General features: G+C 38.8%; 1 protein-coding gene across 2 annotated transcripts in view; it reads left to right on the forward strand.

Moving 5' to 3' along the window:
• LOC117424170 (rhophilin-2-like) overlaps positions 1-17,144 on the forward strand; it is a 34,884-nt gene extending 17,740 nt beyond the window's left edge. The window contains exons 4-15 of one of the 2 annotated variants that reach the window (XM_034040292.3): positions 2,333-2,408; positions 2,717-2,794; positions 3,323-3,447; positions 4,194-4,360; positions 5,248-5,435; positions 6,524-6,680; positions 7,275-7,394; positions 7,644-7,838; positions 7,998-8,074; positions 9,256-9,402; positions 11,719-11,877; positions 14,424-17,144. In XM_034040292.3, the coding sequence (XP_033896183.1) occupies positions 2,333-2,408; positions 2,717-2,794; positions 3,323-3,447; positions 4,194-4,360; positions 5,248-5,435; positions 6,524-6,680; positions 7,275-7,394; positions 7,644-7,838; positions 7,998-8,074; positions 9,256-9,402; positions 11,719-11,877; positions 14,424-14,672 (1,738 nt within the window). In that variant the 3' untranslated portion in view covers positions 14,673-17,144. The remainder of the gene's footprint in view (positions 1-2,332; positions 2,409-2,716; positions 2,795-3,322; positions 3,448-4,193; positions 4,361-5,247; positions 5,436-6,523; positions 6,681-7,274; positions 7,395-7,643; positions 7,839-7,997; positions 8,075-9,255; positions 9,403-11,718; positions 11,878-14,423) is intronic. The other variant, XM_034040293.3, reaches the window with a different exon arrangement.
• Positions 17,145-24,393: the final 7,249 nt, after the last annotated feature.

The following is a 24,393-nucleotide window of genomic DNA, read 5'->3' on the forward strand; positions in this document are numbered from 1 at the left end:
GTGAATTTAAGCCACTATGGAGAGTTAAAAGCTGTATTTGGGATAATGAAAATACATGTCCTGGGATTCATGCTTTGAACTATCAGTGCTGTCTGAGTCATGGTTCAGACACAGCAGTGTTTCATATTGGATGACTTCCAGGGACTTTTTGTTTTGTTGCAGGTACGTTCAGTCTTAACGAGCACCCTCAAAAGGTGACAGATAAAGTAGTACAAACTTCCATGGTTGCATTGTATTGCAGATAAGCCCCTTTCGTGGCAGCATTTGACTTCACAGCTCTTGTAATGGCCCAACAATAACCTACTGTCTTCTCAAGTGAGTGTGGTGTGAAAAAGGTTACAATGCTTAAGACGCTTCAACTTGCTTTTTCAACAGAAGGATAATTGGGCTCAATGAAGTGAAGCTGGAACATTTTGTTTGAGGGGGGAAAAATACAAAAGTGTAACTGGGTCTTGAGCTGGCATATTGTGTGTTTCCATTAGTCCTTCTATTATTTCTAATATGTGACCATTCTCAATGATTACTGAATAAGGAAGTTGGGGTTGGCTCCTGTCGACCAAGCACTTACTTGCCTATAAAAGTCTTCTTTGACCATCACGATTTAAACTTACTTGCATTGTGGCAATATTACAGAATAGTTCAAGTATCCCTTTGCATTAAAAACAATAAGGTATACAGCTGTATTTTGTGTCAACTTTTGATACATTATATTACTTTAGAAGCAGCTTCCATATAAATCAAAACTATAATTTGCGCTGCCAAGGTTGTAAGGTCCTTCCTTCCATTGTGGGTGCAAAACCTGGTGGTGTAGATCTCATAGTTTAAAAGTTTATTTTAGAATGATGAGCTGTAGGTTAGGTGCCTTTTGTGTGTCAGAAATGCATTGATGTTGAAAGAAGGAGAAAGGCTGTTGCTGCATCTATTTTCCTCTCAACATGAATCATCCTCAGTCTAACTGACAATCACATAGAGTGTACAGTACAAAGCTGCAAGGTTAAAAACTTTTATCCAAGAATCTGTGTATTTCCTGCCTGATTTACATGCAGAGAGTATAGGATGGTTGTTTTAATTGCTGGTCATTCCTCACTTCCTCACCCTGGGGATTCACAGTGTAGATTTAGTGCCCCTCCTTCACTCACAGCCTCGTTTATAAGCATTGTCAAGGCACAGTATACATGTATATGCAATACAGTGAACTAACGTCAACATTCTCAGCAAGTTCACTCTTTTTCTTTGCTGTTGATCTTTTAGTTTTCCCGATTTGAATTTCACTTTGACGCAAGTGAATTCTGCTATGGAATACTTGTTTCTCTTCTCCCATTCACCCCAGAATGACATTAGAATTATGAGGCAACAAATATCTGTATAACAACACAAAATCATAGCAACTGTTATGGAGAGTTATCTTGATCAAGGAATGATCAGCTTATCATTTATCTTATAAGTCCTATGTGATATGGAATTATAGTCTTAGGTAGAAGCAACTAAGTGAAAATTCAGCATATTGACAAGCTTTTGGTAAACTAATCTGTTTTGGAGAAGGACACTAGTTTCTTTGTTTCTTCCCAGGATAGGACTTTACTTTTAAAGCCTGGATTTATTGTATCTGTAAAAGTCAATTACATGTTAAAGCATTTCACGACACCATGTGACATTTCCAAGGTTCTCATCAATTACTGAAGCTATCTGTGCTACATTTGTTTCTAAGCACAAATGCAATTGTTTTATCCACTTGCCCAGGATTACCTTGGGGTTGCATGCTATGCTCCAAGAATATTTCCTAACTTTATCTTTGTGTTAATACATCTGCAGCCACTGCCATAGACTATATCTCTGAGATACAGACATCGTATTTCCAGTGTTATAGAAACGCCTCTGACATAATATGGCTGCCATATGAAAAATGCAAAAGGCTTTGAGATTCGGTTTCACATTTCATACACGGTTCTGTGATTCTAGATGATGGGTTTCGTGCCACTGCACAGGTCTCAAAGCCCATTTGGTGTGCTGACTGCCTTCTTGCAGTGTTGTTAAGGTGTTAAGGTTACGTTTAACCGATTATAACCCATGCTTATAATGGGGGGGGGGGGGGGGGGGGCGTCAAATTGAATTTTCTTTTGAAAGCAATAAATATGTACCATGTGAACTTGTGTAATATTTACCTAGATAAACATGGTAAACTCTGGCTGATGTTGACAAAACAGGCTGGGGGAAAGGGGTGAGAAAGCTTTTGTTGATCCAATCAAATTAGACTACCTTGTAAAAGCATTACCCAACTCTCGGAGTACAATTCTAACATGGCTCTCTGTTTTCTTTTTCCTTTTGTGCACAGAGAGACTTCCAGCCTTCCTCTAATTCCACTGGGTCTAAAAGAGACAAAAGAAGCAGATTTTTCAGTCCCTTTTAAGGTACAGTACAATGACAACTTATTGTTGTCGATACTCAATTCTTCTTTATAGAATGACACACTCTCTTCTTCCCAGGATAGGACTTCACTTTTGAAGTCACTTTTGGATTTATAGAATCTATAAAAGACAATTACATGTATACTGTTCAGAACATCATATGACTTTTCCAAGGCTCTTGCTAATTTCTGAAGCTATCTGTACTGTATATACACAGAATCCTGCAGTAAAAGTTGATTTAAAAAATCTCAAAACAATAGGGAAAATTACTTGTATGAGGGGTAACTTACTATGTTATATTTGTTGTACAGGACTTTATATTGGAGCACTACAGTGAAGACGGCTCAAATTATGAAGATACAATTGCAGATCTTATGGATCTACGACAGGTAAGAACTTAGATATCATAGATACTTAGCTATGTATATAACCATTGGGGCTGCACTTTTAAAAGCTCCCCAGCAATCGTCTGAGGGCCATGAAGTTGCACCTCCTCTTGAATTCTTGTTGAGTTTGCTAGTTTAAAATGTGTGGTAAGGATTAAGGATCAAAATTGGGCTAAAAGAAACTTTGGAAATTCAATAACAAACGTCTCAAGACTAAATGGAGTATGCTAATCGCAGGACATCACAGCGTGCCATCAAGCCTGATGCTTTCTGTTCACGCCCACTTTCATTGGCACCGTTTGTTTCATAAAAACAAGATCCAGAATGAACGAGTGAAGCACATTACTGTACATGCATGTCAATAAATATACACAGACAGCATATTGTTTAAGAAAAGTTAAGGGAAAAAAATTTGGAGCCATGCAAGATGTTTTTCTTTTATATATATATATATATATATATATATATGAGAATTAGAATGAGAAAATCTTGTGTGGCTCCCAAGTAAAGTTTAACTTGTTGGTGTTACAGGCTTGTCGAACTCCGAGCAGAAGCGAAGCTGGCATCGATCTGCTGAGCAGCTATTTCAGTCAGCTCAATTTTGTGGAAAACAGATTCTTCCCACCCAGCAGGCAGATGGGGATTTTCTTCACATGGTAATCTTATCTTGATTTCTTTGCAACTGTTTGATTTATTCAGTGTTGTGACGTTCAAGTTTCTGTTTACTTTCCTGCCTTTACACAGATTAGAAAACGAACAGTACACAGATCAAGCATAGGTGGCTCCCAGCTGTGCTGGATTTATGGCTAACACAAGCACCCACTAGCTGTGTAACCATACAAAGCATACAAGGGTTTAAATAATAATACATTACTGTAGTCGGAAGTCATAAGAAACTGTGCTATTTGCGTCTCACCTTATAAACAGAAGGCAGGTGGAATGGCATTATGAGGACAATGACACCATACTGTCTTAGCTCTGCCTTATACCCTGGGAGCACTTTACTAATAAGGTGGTGTATACAATAATGCATTTGAATACTTATTATATTACAGTGGCTTATAGTTATAATGCTACAGTCAGGAGAAGTTATTGCATATACAATAAAACATTGCTTAAAGGGCACCTCTGTAAAAATGATAGATTTGCTCCTATTTAAAGCAATATAAATCATCTTCTATATTAACACCACCCCTATATTTAGTGTTAGGTCACACTGCACACCCAAGTGTATCAAACCTGTTGAATTCCCTCTCTATTAATATCAAAGTGTTGTAAACTACCAGCCATTAATAAAACTTGGATGCACCATGATGTAACTCATTTGCATTTGATTATCTTCTCATAGATTGTCACATATCTGAAAGGCAGTTGTTAACCAGATTGTTGTAAATACCCTCAGGTATGACTCCTTCACAGGAGTGCCAGTATGTCAGCAGAACATCGCCTTGGAGAAAGCAAGCATACTTTTCAACACCGGAGCTCTCTACACACAAATAGCTACGCGCTGCAATCGGCAAAACCGGTCCGGACTGGAGAGCGCTATTGATGCCTTTCAGAAAGCTGCAGGTACTGTCTGCTGGGAACTGATTACATTAGCAGAACCTATTCCCTATTGTTTCTTACAAGGCAACCTCAGGGAAGCCAATTTCAACGAATTTAAGAACGAATCACAAATAGGCAACAGTAATGATGTTCTTATGTTTTGATCAAGATCAACATGTTTTGATCGAGAGTCTCAAATATAAACAACGCTGGGCTGAAGTACTACTTGAATATTTATCAATCCCAAAACAGATCAACTGGCTACAATTAAAAACATTTGTAAATACATAATGCACGCTTTGATCTATGTAGGACACTAACACATCGCTCGAAGAGTACAAGATACATTCGAAAAAAAAAGGTCTTCAGATTAATAAGTTGGGTTTTGAAATGTGCATGTGGTTTTGCTTCCACAATTTACAGCACTATCAAAATAGTTTTTGCCAATGTTATAGTGATAATAGATTTGAAGAGTTGATATTGTTTATTATATTGACTACCATGTACAAACACCAGCTTTCAAGACCTCATAAATGTCTTCTTCAGGTCCACTATAGAAGTTTGCCACAGTAGATTTGCAATGTCATTTTGCAGTTTCTCTGTGGTTTTCCAATAATTATACTATGTGCATTTACCATAGCTTACCACGGTTTGCCATGTTTTTAATATGCTTGACCATATCACTGTGCTTTACCCTGCTTTCACTGTGCTTTATTACACTTTGCCATGCTTTTACTAAGTGGTATAAGTGGGAATTTCCACTTTTGAGACTTCTGAGATCTTGAAAGCTTGTGTTCGTATAGCTAATAAACATCATGAAGTCTTCACATGTAATGCACAGCATGTGATAAACTGGACCGCAGTGTACAGTGAGGTGACACGGCTGCCTGTCTCTGTTTGGGTGCTTGCAGGCACACTGAACCACCTGAAGGAGACCTTCACGCACACCCCCAGCTATGACATGAGCCCCGCCATGCTGAGCGTGCTCACCAGGATGATGCTGGCACAGACACAGGAGTGTGTGTTCGATAAGATCGCACTGCCTGGCATCAAGAACGAGTACTTCTGTCTCTGCAGAATGGCACAGGAAGCAGCCAAGGTATGATTGAGGATTGAGTGGGTTTAGGTCTGTGCTAAAGGTGTGGTCCCTCTCTTTGTTACTACTTGGGTGGAACAATAATCAAGCTATTGTGATATATTTGTAACTTTGTTTAGTCTTGATGATATGTTATACTTTTAAAAAATATATATATATCATTATCTATAATCTTATTATTATCAATAATCAGCACCACTGCTTGTCTTCTTATACACAACTGATTTGTCCATAAAGAGATTCTGGGGGGTGGGCTGTTAAGTGCCATGTAATTAAACTGGGTCTCGGAAAAAATACCTTAATTCAGTTCCCCTGTGTTATGGGAGCGAAAAGTAGACTGAAAGAGTAAGGATGCGTTCACGAGAGGCAGACTTTGCTAAGTCTGCGCAGATTCTACAAAGATTCTGAAAATTCATTGGCTACTTGCTCCGATTCTGTGCAGATTCTGCGCAGAATGACGAAAGTCTGCGTGTCGTGAACGCGACCCTAAGTACTACTAACTAGGGAGTTACAACCTGTTTCTTAATTGTGATCAATTTTAGTCAATCATTGTTAATTGAAAATTGAATTACTACTACATTACTTCATAATTTAACCTTCTGAAACCTACAGTGTGTTTGCATTCGCCAAAGGGCGTTTTACAGTTGAAGGGACACAAGCTTCCTCCTTTGTTCAGGCCTGTTTTCCACTGCGTCACAGTGTGAGACAATTAATTTCTGCTAATCTCAGAAGTTTGGCTATATAATTGACTTCAAGCCATGTTATAGCACAAACAAAACATTCATTTATAGAGGAACACCTTTTCTATACTGATAACACTTTACAGGAGAAACCCACAGAAATGATTTTTTAAACTCATAACCTTGTACAAACATGTTTTAAACCCATATGAGGAACTATAACTTTACATAAATAAAGTTATGATACTGTAGAGATGTTATTTAAAATACATTATTACAGCTATTGATTAATCTCATATCATTATTTTGTGGAAACAACATTCATGTGACAATAAAAACTGGATTTGTAATGTACATTAGAACACAAATGTAATTGGAAAATGTGTTTAAACTGGATCTGTATTTTGTAAGGTGTGTGATGTGTATAGTCTGGTATACCAGTCGATGATCCAGACTCCAGTTAAGGACCACGTCCCCTTCTTCTGGTCAGCCATGGCACAGGTGAAGATGAACCACTACAGAGCTCTGGCACATTACTTTGTGGCCACTGCACTGCTGGATCATGAGTGTGAGTAATATCATTGAGCCTGTTAAAGAAACAAACAGCAGACTAGAGTCATTCAACCTTTGTTCATTTGCTGAAAAAAAAGTTGTGAAAAGTAAACCCTCCAGCACTACCCCAGGAACAAAGCTGGATTCCACAGAAACTGTATAGCTGCCTAGAGACACCAAAACGAAAGGTCAGAGGTACGACTGGTGTTGGTTCCTAAGGGGTTAACTGTCTTTAATAATTGTAGGTTCACAGTTATTTTGTGATATACTGATGAAAATGGCCTTTAATACCCATACTTTTGTCAGTGTGTAAATGGTCTAAGAGCAAGCATAAACAATTACAAAGTCGCATGACATAAATAGATGGATAAATGTGGCTCATCTGTTTCTAACAGTCTGACAGAAACCTGCACGTCATACAACAGCTCCTCAGTTTGAGAAACTGGGTAAGCCTGTGATATGCAGCACCGAGTTCTATCTTGACCCTATTTCTAAGTATGAGCAAAGTCAATTTGTCTGAGAGAAATAAAACAATTGCAGCGCCATAAAACTAGCTCTATGACATCACTCTACCAGTCACCCTATTTATATTGTGTGTTTGTACCCACAGTGTGTCCCAATGACGATGAGGACAAGCAGGAAAAAGCCTTGTCCCAGCTCTATGACAGCATGCCTGATGGGATGTCATCACTGAAAATACTCAAGAGCAAGGATGATCGCAAACACTTAGGTAATGTGTAATATTACTGCAATATAATGAGGAAAAAGTACAAGTGTAGTATAAGCATAGAAAAATAACCAAACTTACCCAAGGCTTATTAAAAATAAAATCTAGTATTACTTTCCTTTATGTTGTAAGTATATGGTTTAGATTTTAAAGCTATGAATGATTTACTGAATGTTAATATAATCGTTGAAAGAATTTGCAGTGTGCTATTGTATTGAGATACATTGCTTAAACGTTGCCATTTCCCCACAGGCAAGGCACACTTACGGAAAGCCATCCTGGACCACGAAGAGGCTCTGAGGATACACAACTTGTGTAGACACGTGAAAAAGCTAGATATCCTGCAGGAGATTCTACAGGCTGGGCATAAGCGATCATTAAACAAGTATTCTGAATTCAATTCGGAAAATGACTTCGTAGATTTCATTGAAGCACCTCAAATCATTGGTAAGTGCTTGAAGAGCAGACCTATGCTATGAATACCAATACATACTATTTCATGTACCTTGTGGAATATTTTAACATTACAAATTGACATTAGATGCACAGGTGTGCTGTTTGATAACCTGCTCCTAAAACCCATTTTCTGTTTTTTTCTTTCATTAGCCAAAACAGAGCAAAAAGCTGAAATGGCAGAACCTTCCTCATCAAAGGTGAAAGTCACAGACTTTTTCCAAAAGCTGGTATGTGGGCCACTAATTCCTGCTAATCGTAATGTATGTCCAGGTGTTTCAGTGGGAACTAACAATATTAACAGGGCAGTAACAATATTAACAATAGTGGCATGCAGAAAATAAAACAGATTGGACTTCTTTAAGTGGAATATTGAAATACAGGGATTTTTTGGTTTTGTTTTCATATCATTATTTAAAAAAAAACACTGTTCTAGATTGTCAAAGCTAATTACTCCAAATCGCATTTAGCACCAATTAATCTGAAACAAATAATAAAGCAACTCAAGACTGTGAACACCTGAATTAAGTTGCTTATTTCTGTTTTTTTTTTACTTTATTGGGTGTTTTTCCTTTCTTAAAAAAAATTCCTTAATAGTTTTGGAGTGAAAAGGTTTGCGGATTTAGCCCATTGTTGTGACAATCCCATCCCTGGGAGATTGCTGTGGCACTAACATAAAGACAGGCAACTAGAACTGAAGGAGCGGAGTTCCGAACAATATAGCATTACACGTCCCCACGTGTTGCTACAACTGTTTAAATAACGTGCCTGTCATTTCTTTTCATGGTTTACATCCTGAAAACCTTTTACCTTAAACTTAAAAGTCTGTTTCAAAGCTCTTTTTAAAATGGCCGCTCTAGGGCACTTTGTAAGGATTACTGCCCACATTGTCAAACAGGTAGCACAGCAATAACGATCCATGATGTGGTACGGAAAAGAAAAGCCACAGCACTTGTTATATATATATATATATATATATATATATATATATATATATATATATATATATATATATATATATAGTTTTATTTTAATCACCCTTCTGCAGTGATTTAGAGGGCAGATCTCAAACCCCAGTGCACTACAGCGGCCATTTTGATGTAAAACGCTATATTTTTAGGAATCCCGCTACTTACTCTTTAACACAGGCTTATTAAAGAATAAAAAATATATAGCATTTCAGAAATTGCAATAAGAAACACTCAACAACAAAAAAAGATATGTAGTTCTAAAACCTGTGAAGAATACCTGCAGGTTAACAATATGTCCAGTTACTGTAATGATAGGGTTAGGGTTTATTTGAATCATGGAGACAGCAGGTTAACAATATGTCCAGTTACTGTAATGATAGGATTAGGGTTTATTTGAGTCATGGAGATGCAGAAATGAGAAGTCCCGCTTTCCTTCCCAGGGCCCCCTGGCACTGTTCTCAGCTAAGCAGAGGTGGACGGCCCCTCGAGGGGTGCACATCACCCTGGAGGAGGGGGACCTCGGCTTCACACTGAAGGGAGATGCGCCAGTGCAGATCCAGTCCCTGGACCCGCTGAGTCCTGCTGCTGTAAGTAGAGATCTAGACAGAGATGGATAATGAAACTGAACATTTACAAGATAACAGCATATCAAATTGCATCCCAAGGGCCAAGCCCATTTGTGTTTGCGTATTTATAGGCTGTTAGTCTGTGTGTGCACTATCTCAGTGGCTGGCAAGTTGCTGGATGGCTACAAAAGTGTAATGACTGAATATATACATTCCACATGTGTTACTCATTCCCCATGTATTGATGTATCATCATAGAAAACTCCACCGAAACTTCCTTAGGGTTGTATATGTTATATATTGTGCAAATAGTTTATTGTTGTGTAACTGTGCCTCAGAAGGTGATCTCATGTTTATTGTTACAGGACAGCAGGACAATGTTCAAAATCTCAATCTGAGTCATTATCAAAATGTTTTTTTATAGGAGTAATTGATTGTTTGCAAAGCTTTAAGTGACTCAATGTATCAATACAGCAGTGACATTAGTAAAAATTCAAAGCTTGATTCATAGGCTTTCCAACAAACAGTTTTATGTTTGCCATAGTAATTTTAATGTCACCCCTCACTTTAAAACAGTTTTCCATGAGAGAGACCACACCTGCGGAACAAATGTCAGGGAGATGGGGTTGTTTAATTAACTGGGAGGGACTTATTGATTTTTATAAATAGCAACATATTTTACATCATGTACTCTGTTGTGGCAATCGTTGCCATAACTCTCCCTTATCTTATCTTGAGGGAGATGACTGATGCTGTTTGTTTAATTGACAGTAGCGGACGAGAGATCAATCTGAAGACAGGTCCAACATATAAGATAACACAATATATTAATACTGTCAAATATATTGTCCAACAAGTATTGGGACACAAGGGACCTAGTTACAAAGCCTAATGAATAAAATGCAGGTTTTGTTTTTCTATGAAATACTTGTTTAGAACAGTTTCATGAATATCAAACTGTATTACTCACAAGTTAAAGCTTTGCAAAGGGACCACAATATGTATATTCCTTCTGTTGTTTATTTACTTGAAATTGTCATACTTTATAATGACTGTGCACTGTTATTTAAGAATAAAGGTGACCCTTTCAAACTGCGCCTTTAACTGTATGGAAGGGTTACAAGCAAACAAAGCCTCCCAATGCAGTGAAACGCCTGAGAACCACATGAGGCTGTTATAGAGGGCTCATTATATTGTTGGCAACAATGGCAGGTCCCAAATTAAAACCAACAGGCTGCAAATAAGGAGGGATTACCAAGATTATATAATAGCCATTCCCAGGCTTACCCTGTGGGTTAATTACAAGTAACTGCTTTGTTTCTGCTTCACCGTCTTTTACCACGACACACATGGGATTTTTTTTCTCACAGTTTTATAGAAAGCTCCCCAACAATCATGTTTCATTTTACACTAAGAAATACTTGTTTTTATAGTGTTAGCTTTCTGTGCACTGGATTTTATATAAAAGAAGTTTGCAATCATTCTGAGTGGCACTGGGTTTCTGTTGCTCCAATATTAAATTCTTATAGTTTTCTCTGTATCTGTCTTTACGTGGCTCTGAGCTTATCTGCCGATACTGAATAGCCTTTCGCATTCCATTCAAATCATTTGACTTTACCACACTGCCAGCACCACACACACAGGGTGATTCATAATTCTTGTAGGAGAGGCCTTTACACCTTAACAACTCTCTGGTGGCCAAATGGTGCGTCACAATATATATACTGGTATTTATGAATCAGTCCTTAGAAATTCTGGCATGTGATTTAGTTAAAACCTCATCACATGACCAAAAATAGATCCAGCTATTGCCCCTGTGACGTTGCTTATGGTCGATAGTTTTTTTTTTTTTTTTACAAACTCCCTCAAATTACGTTATCACTCTGAGCAGCCATCCTCTGTTCACACAACAAAGGTTGAGGAGGAGAGAGGAGGGGGAGAGGGGAGATGAAAGATCATATTCTCACATGATTTGAATGGAATGAAGAAAGCTGTTCAGTGTAAGCACTTTTTCAGACAAGCTCAGAGCCAGGTAAAGGCAGATTTATAAGAAATTAAATTAGAGCAACTGAGCCGAAAACCACCCAGAATGACTTAAAACGTCGTAAAATTCTAAAGAAATGTAAAAAAAAGTCAATTCAAATGACATTATATCACAGGAACTTTTAATGCATTCTTACTTTACCTCTTGTTTTGGCAAAGCGAGTTGTGCAGCATGCTATTGACTGTAAGATGGGAAAGTCTGAAGCCTTGAGTGGATGACTTCATCTTTCTTCAGCTTTAGCACATGCTGTGTGATTGACTGAAAACACATTCTTGTACTGCTTGTGATCACAGATAGAAGGAGTGAAGGAAGGAGACTACATTGTTTCAATCCAGGATACAGACTGCAAGTGGCTGGGGGTGAGCGAAGTCATGAAGATGTTAAAGAGTGGTGGAGATGAGGGCGTGGATATTCAAGTCATCAGCCTCATGGAAAACACAGTCTCCTCTATGGTAAGAGAAGAGAGAACTCCACTTAGCAAGCAATACATAGTGTTTTGCAGATAAGGTTTTTAGTGTCCAAACCAGTGACTGATATTTATTATGTATTACCTGGCATATACTAACTTTACATCGCTATAGGTATTCTATCTATCTATCTATCTAATATATTAGAGGTCGGCAAGGGTACTCGTCGGGTTTTAAATTACCCGACGCTACCCGGGTTTCAATTTATTAATTTGAGAATTTAAAGAAAATGTAGAAAATATTACAATACTGTTGTAAGTGCGGGTCTCTGGCCGGCGTAATAAAGACTATATTAAAACAAGCTTTTACATTAAGCCTTTTCTTAACTGACAGCATATCAATGTTTTACAGAAAACAATAACACAGCGAGCGGCAAGTACACCTCAATAATAATAATAATAATAACTCCCCTGACTGTTCTTCTCTGGAACTAAATCGGAAACAAAACATCCCGTTGGTTTATGTCAGTGATAATTCTGTGTTCCATTAATAATAACCATGTGGCTTCCAATACGGAATGCTTTATCTAGAGTTATTGCACAGATATAGCTTCTTACCAAAAAGATAAAATAAGTAGCCTTTATTTAAAAATAAAAATATGTCGCAAAGAATCCCGCAGCACAAAGCGCATTTAACATTAATAACTGTATTTAAACTGAGATTTTGTTATTATTATTATTATTATTATTTCAGTGTTTCCAGTACTGAAAAAGGTTACACAAGTCTAGAGATCGTATGTGTACATGTGTACTATATAGTATTTAAATATGTGCATTTTAAACATTAATATATGAAAGGGCGTCTGCTAAGAAATAAATAATATATACGTTTTTTTTTTGTTTTTTTTTAATCATTAACCGAAAAAGATCCGGGTACCCGGGTATTTTTCACCGCGGGTACCTGGTTCCGGATTTTCTACCCGTGCCGACCTCTAATATATATATATATATATATATTTAAACCCACTGACATGCACCAGTATTTGCACATGTCCTCTGCACATCCGATACACACTAAACGGGCAATCCCAAAGGGTCTTGGAATAAGAATACGAATATGTTCAAAAGAAAGTGACTATGTAAAACAAAGAAATGTATTAAAAACAAATCTTAAAAAAATAGGATACAAAGAAAGAATTATAAAGACGGAATTAAGAAAAGTGGATAAACTAAAAAGAGATGATCTACAAGATTATTATTAAAAATAGAAATAAAAAGGTCAAAAGAGTCCCATTAGTAATGACTTACTCTAAACTTTTGCCCAATATTTCTAAGATAGTTTGGAAACACTTGCGGATTCTACATAATTCAGAAAAATTGAAAAAAGTATTTCTTAAAGCCCCAGTTGTAGCATTCAAAAGAGAAGCTAATTTAGGTGATATTTTAGTTCACAGTAAATATAAAAGAATAATTGACAAAATAGGTTCTATGAACACGTGCACTAGTACATGTAAAGTGTGTAAATACATAGACAAAAGTAAAAATATAATTAAACATAAGAACACCACATACCCACTAAAAACTAATACCTACTGTAAAAATAGCAATGTTGTTTATGTAATAGCCTGTGAAAAATGTGATGAAATAAAATATGTTGGAGAGACTGGAACAACTTTATATAAAAGTCAGGTGGGCGTGATATGGATGGAAATTCCTCTGGGGTGTGGAACACTGTTTGTTCATCCCACATAGTGAGAGATTAGATCACTTGACTCTTCCAGCATCCCATTGACTTTTATCATCTTAAAGGATTTTTTTTTTTTTCTTCTTACTGTATGACCGGTAATACTACTTTTGTTTCTTGGCAGTTATAAAGCAATTTTGTATGTAACTATAAGTAAAAACAATGAAGTATTTACTTGCTGCTTGCTAGTGCTATATTTTACATTGCTAATAGTTTAAGCCTATCTGCATTTCCTGTACAATATAAGTGTAACCAAAACACAATTTGAAAAACTTTTTTATGCAATTCCTGTTTTGCTTGCTGAGCTATACCAGAGCTTGAGGGAGGCATTTATGACATTTTGCAGCTGATAATTAGAATGCACAGTAGGCAAAGCTATGGAGGAATGGAGGAAAGAGATATCAAGGAATTAACCATAGTTTAAATTGAACATGATTATGGGACACTGCAGTAAGGCTCCATTAAAAAAAATAATGAAGTATCTGAACTTGAACAGCTTTCTACCAAAAACTGAATTACTTTTTTAATTTTTAATTTTTTTTTTTTTTAAAGAAACTCATCTTTTGAATAGATACTTTACATACAGTACATTTTGTTCTTCTGAAGTTTTAAAAATTGGGACTCTATCTAGATATACAGTAGGAGATGACATGGGGTGATGATATTAAAACAAAACATTGTTGGCTTAAACTTTTAGATCCCTATTAAAGAAGGCATTTGTGATTTGTATTTATGTTTTCATGTTTTAATCCTTGCAGAATCAATTTCCAATTGAATTTACATTCTCTCTCATCCTCTCGACATGATTATGCAGTAGAGAAAATGTTTAAATTGTTTTGTTTACACAGCCTAACAAGAGCGCCACCTACTGTGGAGGACTACCAAAGACCTACTCCATGATCTGCCTCGCCATGGACGATGACAAGATTGGCAAAACACAGAAAGTCACCAAGAAGCTGGCCTTCCTGAGCTGGGGCAACAAGAACAAGCAGAAGACTGCCAGCACTCTCAGCCTCCCCTCAGCCGTCGCAAAAACCTTACCTTCCAAAAACAGACTGTCCACAGCCTTCAGCAACACGGACAGCTCTCTGTATTAGCGGCTTGCAGAGTTTCAGATTGCATTGTATTGTATTTGAATTATATTGAATAACATAATGTTACTTTTTTAAGCATTTTACAAAACAACAACAACAAAAAAAACATTGCACATTTTTAGAGCTGTAGCAGTGTCAGTACTGGTATTAAGATTTGTTTGTTGTTTTATTTTGTTTTGTTTTAAAAGTGCTGCTTGTTAGTTTTATAATGAATCTTCTTGTATTACAAATGGTAAACTGGGAAAAGAAGGGCTGTGTTTAACTTGTACAGTTTACTTCAGAATAAATCGGCATTCTTAGTTTAGAATAGAAATTAATCAAAAATATAAGAGAATGTAAAAATAGGAAGTTTATGACAAGTCTTGGTAAAGACCTAACTACTCCTCGAAACCTATCCTGCTGCTGATTTTGAAGGATTTGTATAGTGGTAACTTTTTCTATTTGCTTGTTAGACACAAATGGATGGTATATATTTTAGTAATACAATAGGTCTCTTGTTAGTCAATAGTAGCCTCAGTAACAATATCAGAGAAATGGTCGAACAGGTTTAGAATATGCACAGAATGGTAAAGGGTTAGAGGCCCAATCGACAATACTGTTAACCCACACTTTCTTTAAGAGTGTCAAGGGTTAAAAAAATAATTTCACAAGCACATTTTCAGAGGAATAAAAGATTTTTCAATTATCGAAATAGTCTAATAGAACAACGGCTCCATCCTTTAATCAAATCGCTGTTCACACAAACTAAATATTGTGAGACAAGCATGTGCTGAGGATATGATGCATTATCGTAGTTGTGAATAAGGCACAAGTTGATTCTTGTGTTTTTAAACCGCTGTTTAATCTGTCTCTGAAAAGGACACTATTTAGAGCGGTTTGTGGTCAAATAACCAATACTGATAAGGAAAATTAGCAGTGCAATAGTACCTTCCAGAAATCCTATTCATAAACAAGGTTTAGAAAAAATGGTAAAGCAAGTTAAAGTTTTGTAACAGGGCCCAAATTGCTTTAGATGACCAAAAACTCACACTTTAACACAGAGTTAGAGTCTTATGCTGTCTACAGGGTAGATTCCAGTTTACACCATGTTTGATACTCAAATACATCATTATAGATACAATTGTACTTAAAAAAAGAAAAAAAAAAAAAAAAAATATATAGCATACTGCAATGTGTAAATAATAAAATGTAGTTTTATATTTGTAATATGTGGTTTGCTGTGGTATATGGTACATATGATGAATACATACCACTTTCTGTTTACTATGGTATTTAAGAAGGAAGTTCAAAGTGCGTGGTCTAGAATTGGTTGCCATATTTTGAGTTCCTGCTCTAGAAGGATGTTTTATTTTAAAAGGTTGTCATGGTAACTGTTACCATTTAGTATTTTTTTTTTTTTTGCCAATTAAGTGTCCTTGATTCACAAATCACTTTAACTCATTAATTCTTTAAAGAATGGTTTTATTAACAAAGTACAGTTTACATTTCATGAAACTTTTATAGACTGCTGTATGCTTGTTGAACAACATTTTTATTCACGAAATAACTAGTGAGTTAAAGCTTTGTGAATAGGGACTTTTCTGTTGCGAGTTATGTATAGGTGTTTTGTATTTAGGACCAGTTTTAAAGGACAATAGGAAGTAATGTTAAAGGGACCATTTTATCAAGTCAAAATGGTTTGACTTTTGAATAAAAATAATCCTTTTGATGCTTTTTTTTTTTTCTTGGCTAGCTAATATGATTTGAAAACCAGAGCCCAACATAAAAAATTAGATTTAAATAATTGTGTGTGTGTGTTTGTGTATATATATTATTTAAATGTAACAACAATTTTGTTTTATCAATTTATTGATATATCATTTGGGGATTAGGTACACAGTTCCTAAATGTTACCCATTGTGATCAAAAGGTAGCTTTGACTGTTAATGAGGGTCAGAAACTTGTATGATTCGAGCACTAGACTGGAGGGAGATATGATGCTTGATTCTGCCACCTGGTGAGAACCAAAGGAACTACATTTGATGCCAACAAATATCAAGTGTGTCACATTATGGGGTTAATTGATAGGAAAAAAATAATATTAAAATGTACACAATATGTACATGTAGTAACACCGCACCAGGAATATTTATTTGTTTATATACGTAGATTTGCTTCTTTGAAAAAGTGCCAACAGCTTACAAGGGATGGTTATCATAATCCAATCTTATAATAGTTGAAATAAAAAAAATTAAGTATTAATGAAAAACATTTTGCTGATACAGCATATAAATGATATATACATTATAATTTGTGTATCTCTGCTATACAAAGATTGTACAGACTAATGCAAATGTTACATATCTATTTATATATTCTTCACCTGTGTCCTGGAGGATTTTGCTTGTTAATTAAACTGTGTTGATCTGTGGGGTCGGTTTTCCTGGTACCTGTATGATTTTCTGTATTAATGAAAATAAATGTTACTTTTTTTCAGGTGTGTTAATGCTTTTATAAAGATTTTCATCTATTAAAAAATCTAAACTGTGACTGCACAACTTCATCTCTAAATAAATCTGAAAACCTGTATGACTTTGCGTTTCTTTTTGAGTGGAATACAGAATCTTTCTTTAGCACTAGTGGGGATGCTTATGCCTAGAATCAGTCATATGGTAGCATTATTAGCACATAACTAAGATAACATTTGGGATACCACTGCACTGGTATTGTTGCTTGTTAAACTATTTTGAATGCAGGTCTAGGTGACCTGTACATTTTTGCAGATTACATATTTTATAATCTTAATGTACAGTATTAAACAGTTTTATTTTGTGTTGATGTTTAACATTCAAATATTCCTTTAAAAATCTATGGTGAACATTAACCGGTTCAGAGCCACATTCTTTTTACCTTGGACCATATCCCTTTCAGTTATTGCGTGCATAATTGTACCTCATTACGTTTCCTATCTATATCTAATTTTATAATGCATACTATATATGTTTTTTCAAAGTTTTAGCAGGGCAACTTCTGGAACTCCATAGAGTTCACACAAACTGATAAAAAATTGTGACCGATTGATACAGACCCCTCAACAGTGTCTTTAAAAGCTGTATTGTCTCAATACAGTTCCATTGCAAGTGGTGACCAGTAGAAATATGCCAAATAATTTTAACCTACTGTATAATCCAGACACATTTCCATTTTACTTCATGTTTACAAACCATTTGATGCTTACATGCTCACAAAAATGTGTAGTTTTTGTCTGAAAGGAAAAAAAAAAAAACATTTGCAAATCTACAATGGAATACTCACAGTCCCCTAAATGAAACAGCTTTGAGGATTTTAGCCCCATCAGTTTTATTTTTTCATAATTTTTCGTTTGGTTTGGTTTGTATTTAATACGTGCATGCATACACCCTGATGGAAGGGTGGCTTAACATCCCAAGATTGTATTTAAGGCATAATAATTTTGGCCTTCAGTGCATTTGGATTTTATAACCATAATTATTGCAATTAAATTCGATTCTAAGGCTGTTTATGATGGAGTGAATCCCTCTTTTTCTCCACATTGAGAGGCAGGCATTGCCACATAGAGAGGCAGGTTAGGCCATGACCCTGTCTTTATTGCGGTTGTAATACTATAGTATGAAGTAACTAGGCAGTAGGTAGTTACTCTGTTGTGTAAATAAACCACAAGCACAAATAACAGGTGTAGTGCCTACGGTACATAAACCAAGTTCTCTCTGTGTGAGACAAAGAAGGCATTTCTTGAAGTTTCTAGCACAGGAACTACAAAAATAAGGCTCCTTTTCTAAAATGCTGCATCCCATAAAATGAACAGCCATCCACTAGAAAATAAAGAGTTGTTTTAAAGATAAATTTATATTTTAAGTTTGAAACATTATATTACAAGAAGACTGGGTTATAAAATTATAAGACAAGCCAAACATAACCACAATTGGCATGCAGTGCTTCTTCATATAGCAAGCCTTTTAATTTGGTTCATATTGTTTCAGTAAGAATGTAGCTTTACTGTATTCCACTATAATTAATCACTGGGCTTGTCAGAGACACTTTTAGCAACATGCATAAGGTTCTGTTTGCGGCAAGCAACTCCAAAGTTTAAAATTCTAGATATGTCATATGGCAATGTATCCTATAACTTTAAACTTCTTGATTAAAAATCCTGCTCATAATGTTAAGTACACAAACTGGGATGCCCTATAAAAGCTAAGTAAACTATGCTCTGAATACAACAGATCTAGTAACTCTGTAGAAGATCCCACTTGTGTCTGTGTACTACAGTATTGTTAACCTTGCTGAGAGACACAGATGGCGTTTTCATTATCGCGATTATCAGTCAACAGGTTTTTCCTCCAAATCTGCTATCAGTCTTGCACATTCAGCTGTAAATTGCTCAGACACTGCAGAATTTTTAAATGCTGGTGAAACCAGCACTCATTTTGACAGTTTGCAGCTGACCGTGTCAGGTTACAATCAGGCACACTACACTGGAAGGAGATTATTTTTACACGGGAGAGCTCACAACTGTTCTTAAACAAATGGTAATCAAGACAATCTATCTTGATTATCTGTATGTAGGCTAACTTGACATTTAGAACTTGTATTACACTAGCATAATTACTGTTTTAGAGTTCAAAGTTAAAATTGTACTTTAAACTAGTAAACAGTAAACCTGCATGTTAATTTAATGACTCAGAAGTATGCCAAAGTTGTTTGCTTCTAGTTGGGTAACAGTACAGTTAGCATTAGCAGCATTACCACTGACCACCAAAGATAATTTGGTTCTATGCTTTATACTTTAAGTAGGCCTATACATAATTTCCAAGTACAACCCTGTAGATTAAAAATCTAACAATAATAATACAATAAAACAGTTTCTTCCTGGTACTCTCAGTGTGGTAGGTTACAAGTCCGGATTGCAAATAGACCACTGGAGTGCAATGTAGGAGTAACAGCATCTTTAACTTCTATAGCACTTAATCCATATAATACAATATCTTCACAATGGAACTAGTGATTCTCATGCTGTTAAAACTTGGTTAGTACTCTCTACTTTTTTGTTATAAATTTAGTCATTGCCAATGATTTTACCCAATTTTTCTCCCCAATTTGGAATCGCCAAATGTGTTACTAATCCTGGTTCACCGCTGCAGCCCCCTGGCGACTCGGGAAACAGCGGCTGACGCACGCGTCCTCCGAAACGTGTCCCTGCCAAGCCGACTTTTTTCGCACAGCGAAGCCATCAGACCTGTAGTGCCGGAGGACAGCACAGATCTGAATGGCTCCACTGCAGACCAACAGGTGCCCTATCAGCCACAGGAGTCGCTGGTGCCTGGTGAACCGTGGATTGCCCTACCGACCTAAGCCCTCCCTACCCGGACGGTGCTCGGCCAATTGTGCGCCACCCCCTGGTAACTCCTGGTCATGGTCGGCAATGACATGACCTGGATTCGAAACTGTGATCTCAAGGCTATAGGGTGCACCCTGCACTCCACACGGAGCACCTTTGGTTAGTACTCTAATGAAGCCAAATGTACCACACATGGATCGAACATAAATGGTGGACCAGCCCTAATTCAGGGTTTATTATATATATTGTAGTGATCTCGGTTAACGGAAGCAGGCGCATCACACAGGGCGAGGCAATCCACACACTAAAGTACAGCGCCGATACTGCTGTACAAAAGAGCCGGCTCCTTTGCAAGGAGCGTATATCGTGTATTGGGCTTATGTCTTTTCAGATTGTGATTACGTCACCTACCAGCCCTGCTGCTGCCTTCCTCCTTTTGGAGGCCCAGTCTATGCCAGTAGCCATCCGGATCCTGTGGTTGATGGACAGGGGGCGATTGGAGGCCTATGAGAGGGAACACACCCCAAACACCTTGGAGGAAGGTTTGGAGTTGGTCCTCAGCTACCTGGAGGCAGCTATAACCACAACAGCAGCCCAGGTAGCAGGTCCACCAGCAGTGGAGTACCTGCTGTCCCCATCACCACCAGCAGAGGAAGAATGCCTGCTGTCCCAGTGTCCACAGCCCAAGTGGGAGGAGCCTGAGTGTCCACAGCCCAAGCGGGAGGAGTCCGAATGTCCTACGCCTGAGTGGGAGGAGTCCGAACGTCCTACACCTGAGTGGGAGGAGCCCGAACGTCCTACGCCTGAGTGGGGGGAGCCCGAATGTCCTACGCCTGAGTGGGGGGAGCCCGAACGTCCACAGCCCAAGAGGGGGGAGTCGATGCGTCCACAGCCCAAAAGGGAGGAGTCGGTGCGTCCACAGCCCAAAAGGGAGGAGTCGGTGCGTCCACAGCCCAAAGAGAGGGAAGTTGGGGCTTCCACAGCCCTAGGACCCAAGCTGCCAGCAGAGGGAGAATGCCTGCTGGTTCCACCTCCACCAGCAGAGGAAGAATGCCTGCTGTCCCCATGTCCACCAGCAGAGGGAGAATGCCTGCTGTCCCCATCTCCACCAGCAGAGGGAAAATGCCTGCTGTCCCCATCTCCACCAGCAGAGGAAGAATGCCTGCTGGTTTCCCCTTCAGAGGCAGAGCCGCACCAGTCCCCTGCAAGAAAGGCAGAGCCAAACCAGTCCCCTGCAAGAGAGGCAGAGCTGCACCAGTCCCCTGCAAGAGAGGCAAAGCAGCACCAGTCCCCTGCAAAAGGGGGAGACTACACGCTGCTCTTACCTCAGTCACCAGGAGACTACTCGCTGCTCCCACCTCCATCGCCAGGAGACTACACGCTGCTCCCACCTTCACCGGCAGGAGCAGAGCAGCAGGAGCTGACTCTACCTCCGCCACCTTCACCGGCAGGAGCAGAGCAGCAGGAGCTGCCTCTACCTCCGCCGCCAGGAGCAGAGCAGCAGGAGCTGCCTCTGCCTCCATCACCATCAGGGGGAGAGGAGCAGGACTAGATGCTGGCGGTCCTCAGCAGCCCTTGCATAGGCTGCTGAGAGAAGCACGGGGAAGAACCGCCCGGCCGCAGAGGCCGAGAAGATGGCCAACACCCACACCCCAGCTTGTCCTGACTCCCTGCCGCGCTTCGCCCAAGGATGCCTGCCACGCTTCGCCCAAGGATGCCTGTCTGGCATCGCCCGGGGTTGCCAGCCGCTCCGCATCGCCCGGGGTTGCCAGCCGCTCCGCATCGCCCGGGGTTGCCAGCCGCTCCGCATCGCCTGGGGCTGCCTGTTGCTCCGCATCGCAGCAGGAAGTACTGTGGCCGGAACCCCACCAAGGGGAGCTGCCGGCCACGAAGAAGGTGGGGGAGGTCAGGAGACCTGCTCCAACTGCAGTAGTTTTGCTGCCGGATATCGTGGGGGAGGACAGGAGACCTGCTCCCACTGCAGCAGTTTCGCTGCCGGAGATCGTGGGGGAGGTCAGGAGACCTGCTCCCACTGCAGCAGTTTCGCTGCCGGAGATCGTAGGGGAGGTCCGGAGACCTGCTCCCACTGCAGCTTCTTCGCTGCCGGAAGTACTGTGGTCAGAGCCCCACCAAGGGGAGCTACCGGCTACGAAGAAAGGGGGAGAGGTCAGGAGACCAGCATCCCCCGCAGCAATTTCGCTGCAGGAGTGGACCAGCATGCTGTCAGCCGTGCCACTACCGGCAGGGGTGCTGACAGCATTGCCAGCCATGGGCCCACTGAAGCCTCCCTTCCCAGCCCGAGACTTTGTCCTGGACTGCTGGGTTTTTAAGGGGGGAGGTGGCCGTTGAGGCCATGTGTGCTGTGAACAAGGGGGGGTATATGTGGCAATGTGCCCCGCCCCTGTGTGCATGTGTGTTGTATGGTGCGTGTATTGTAGTTGGTACACGGGATATAAATGGGTGTGTGCAGCACGAGTATTTAAATTGTATAATTATATTTAGGCACGGGATTGCACTTCACGTGCATTTAAAGTATAGTATGTGAGCACGGGGTTGCACAGAATTAATTCACGTGCTGGGATTCAAGTGAATAATTAATTAGTAATTGAATCCCAGCACAACAGTATATATAGATGCACATTTCTTTCACTCGGGGTGGGTGTTTGGTGAGTGGAGAACGGGATTGGAGACGGAGGTAAAGTTAAAGTTAAAAAGAATAGATAAAATATCTGCTCACCGTGTTTGTCTGTCTAGTCCGTTTTTGTTTGTCTTTTTGTTTTGGCGACGTGTGCCGTGTCCTGTGTTTTTTGTGTTCTGTTTAAACCTTTTACTTTGTTAATAAACGCTGAGTGCTACCATTTGCACTCAGCTCCTCATCATCACCGTCTGTCTGTGTGTTTCTCTCTCTGGTCTGAGTTCCTCCCTGCAGCCAGCCTGTCACACGGCTATATTCGCTTCCTGAGCCATTCGAAAAAAAAGGCATAATACCACAGTAGTGACATCAAAAAGTGATAATTCCTCTACAGGAAAATATACTTGAACTTTGACCCATTCAACTCCTCAAGACCATCACTTCTAATTCAAACATAAAATGTCTCATTTTCAATCACTCAACAACACCCACAGAACAGAAATGTTCATTAATGATCAACAGAATGAGAATATATTTAAATAAAAAAAATGATGTTAAGCTGGTACATTCGCATCTCAGAGAAACTGGAGAGGAAAGAAATTAAAACAAGGTAAAGGCAATCATTCAAATAAAGCTGAAGCACTAACGGATAATGACATAGAACATCTGTACAGCACTGAAATACTACGTTTGAAAAAAAAAACAGCTGTACTCCCGAACCTCGTCTTCTATATTAGCATCACAAGGGTATCCATGTATTATAAAAAAATAATAGCTGGGCCTCTTCAGTGAGTTACAGGAAAACAATTCCAGCTCTGGTTTCTGTGACAATTTATAAATTACGAGACCTTTGGTCTCGTAATTTATGATGTCACAGAAACCCTAGATGGAATTATTTTCCTGTAACTCACTGAATCTATATATATAAGCGATACAGCCCGTCGATGCGGGCTCTACAGTGTGGTAGAGAATTACTGGAGTTATGCACACATCGAGAGGGCTCTATCGCTATTAGAAAAGGACTTATTTCTTAATTTTCTCTCTAAAAGAAAATTTCAAACCTGTATTTACCTTGAACTTCTGATATTTCGCCTGGTAACCTTCCGCTGAGGAAAACAGTCCCTAACATAATTAGAATAGAAAAACGACATGCACGTAGAGAAAACAGTTTTTATTATTATTATTTGGCTAACATATTTATTTATTGGGGTCTTACTCTTTCTTATTATAATTTAACTGGACATTGCCAGATAAATTAACTGTACAATTGTTGAATAGTCTGTGTAGTATAGAGTCGGACTCGAAACTTGTTGTTGGAGGCGGGGCATCATTCAAGCTCGCAGGGAGTGGATTGGCTGGTGCGGAAAGAACTGAAGCAGGGTTGGCATTTTGACTGGCTGGTTTTGAGGCAGGGTGTTGTTTGGATCCAGCTGATGACAGAATTGTTGACCAATCGTGTCTTTCCTCTTGATTTGCTGTCCAGTAGCTGCGAATAGAGCCTTTATTACGGTGTCCTGTCACAGACATGATTTCCCTTGTCTCTAGACCAGCATCAGAAAGTATCAATGTTTAAGTAGCTTTTTATGGTATCAGATTAGAATGTTAAGGGAAAAAGACGGTATTTATGCATGTCACATATTCTAAATCACTGCGCTGCTTAACAGTATTTAAAGTATCGGACAGTAGCCATCTTGCTTTTACAGTTACAGATGTACAGCTGTAAGTATGAAACTGAG

The sequence above is a fragment of the Acipenser ruthenus genome, chromosome 19, assembly GCF_902713425.1.
Source record: "Acipenser ruthenus chromosome 19, fAciRut3.2 maternal haplotype, whole genome shotgun sequence".
Lineage (NCBI taxonomy): Eukaryota > Metazoa > Chordata > Actinopteri > Acipenseriformes > Acipenseridae > Acipenser > Acipenser ruthenus.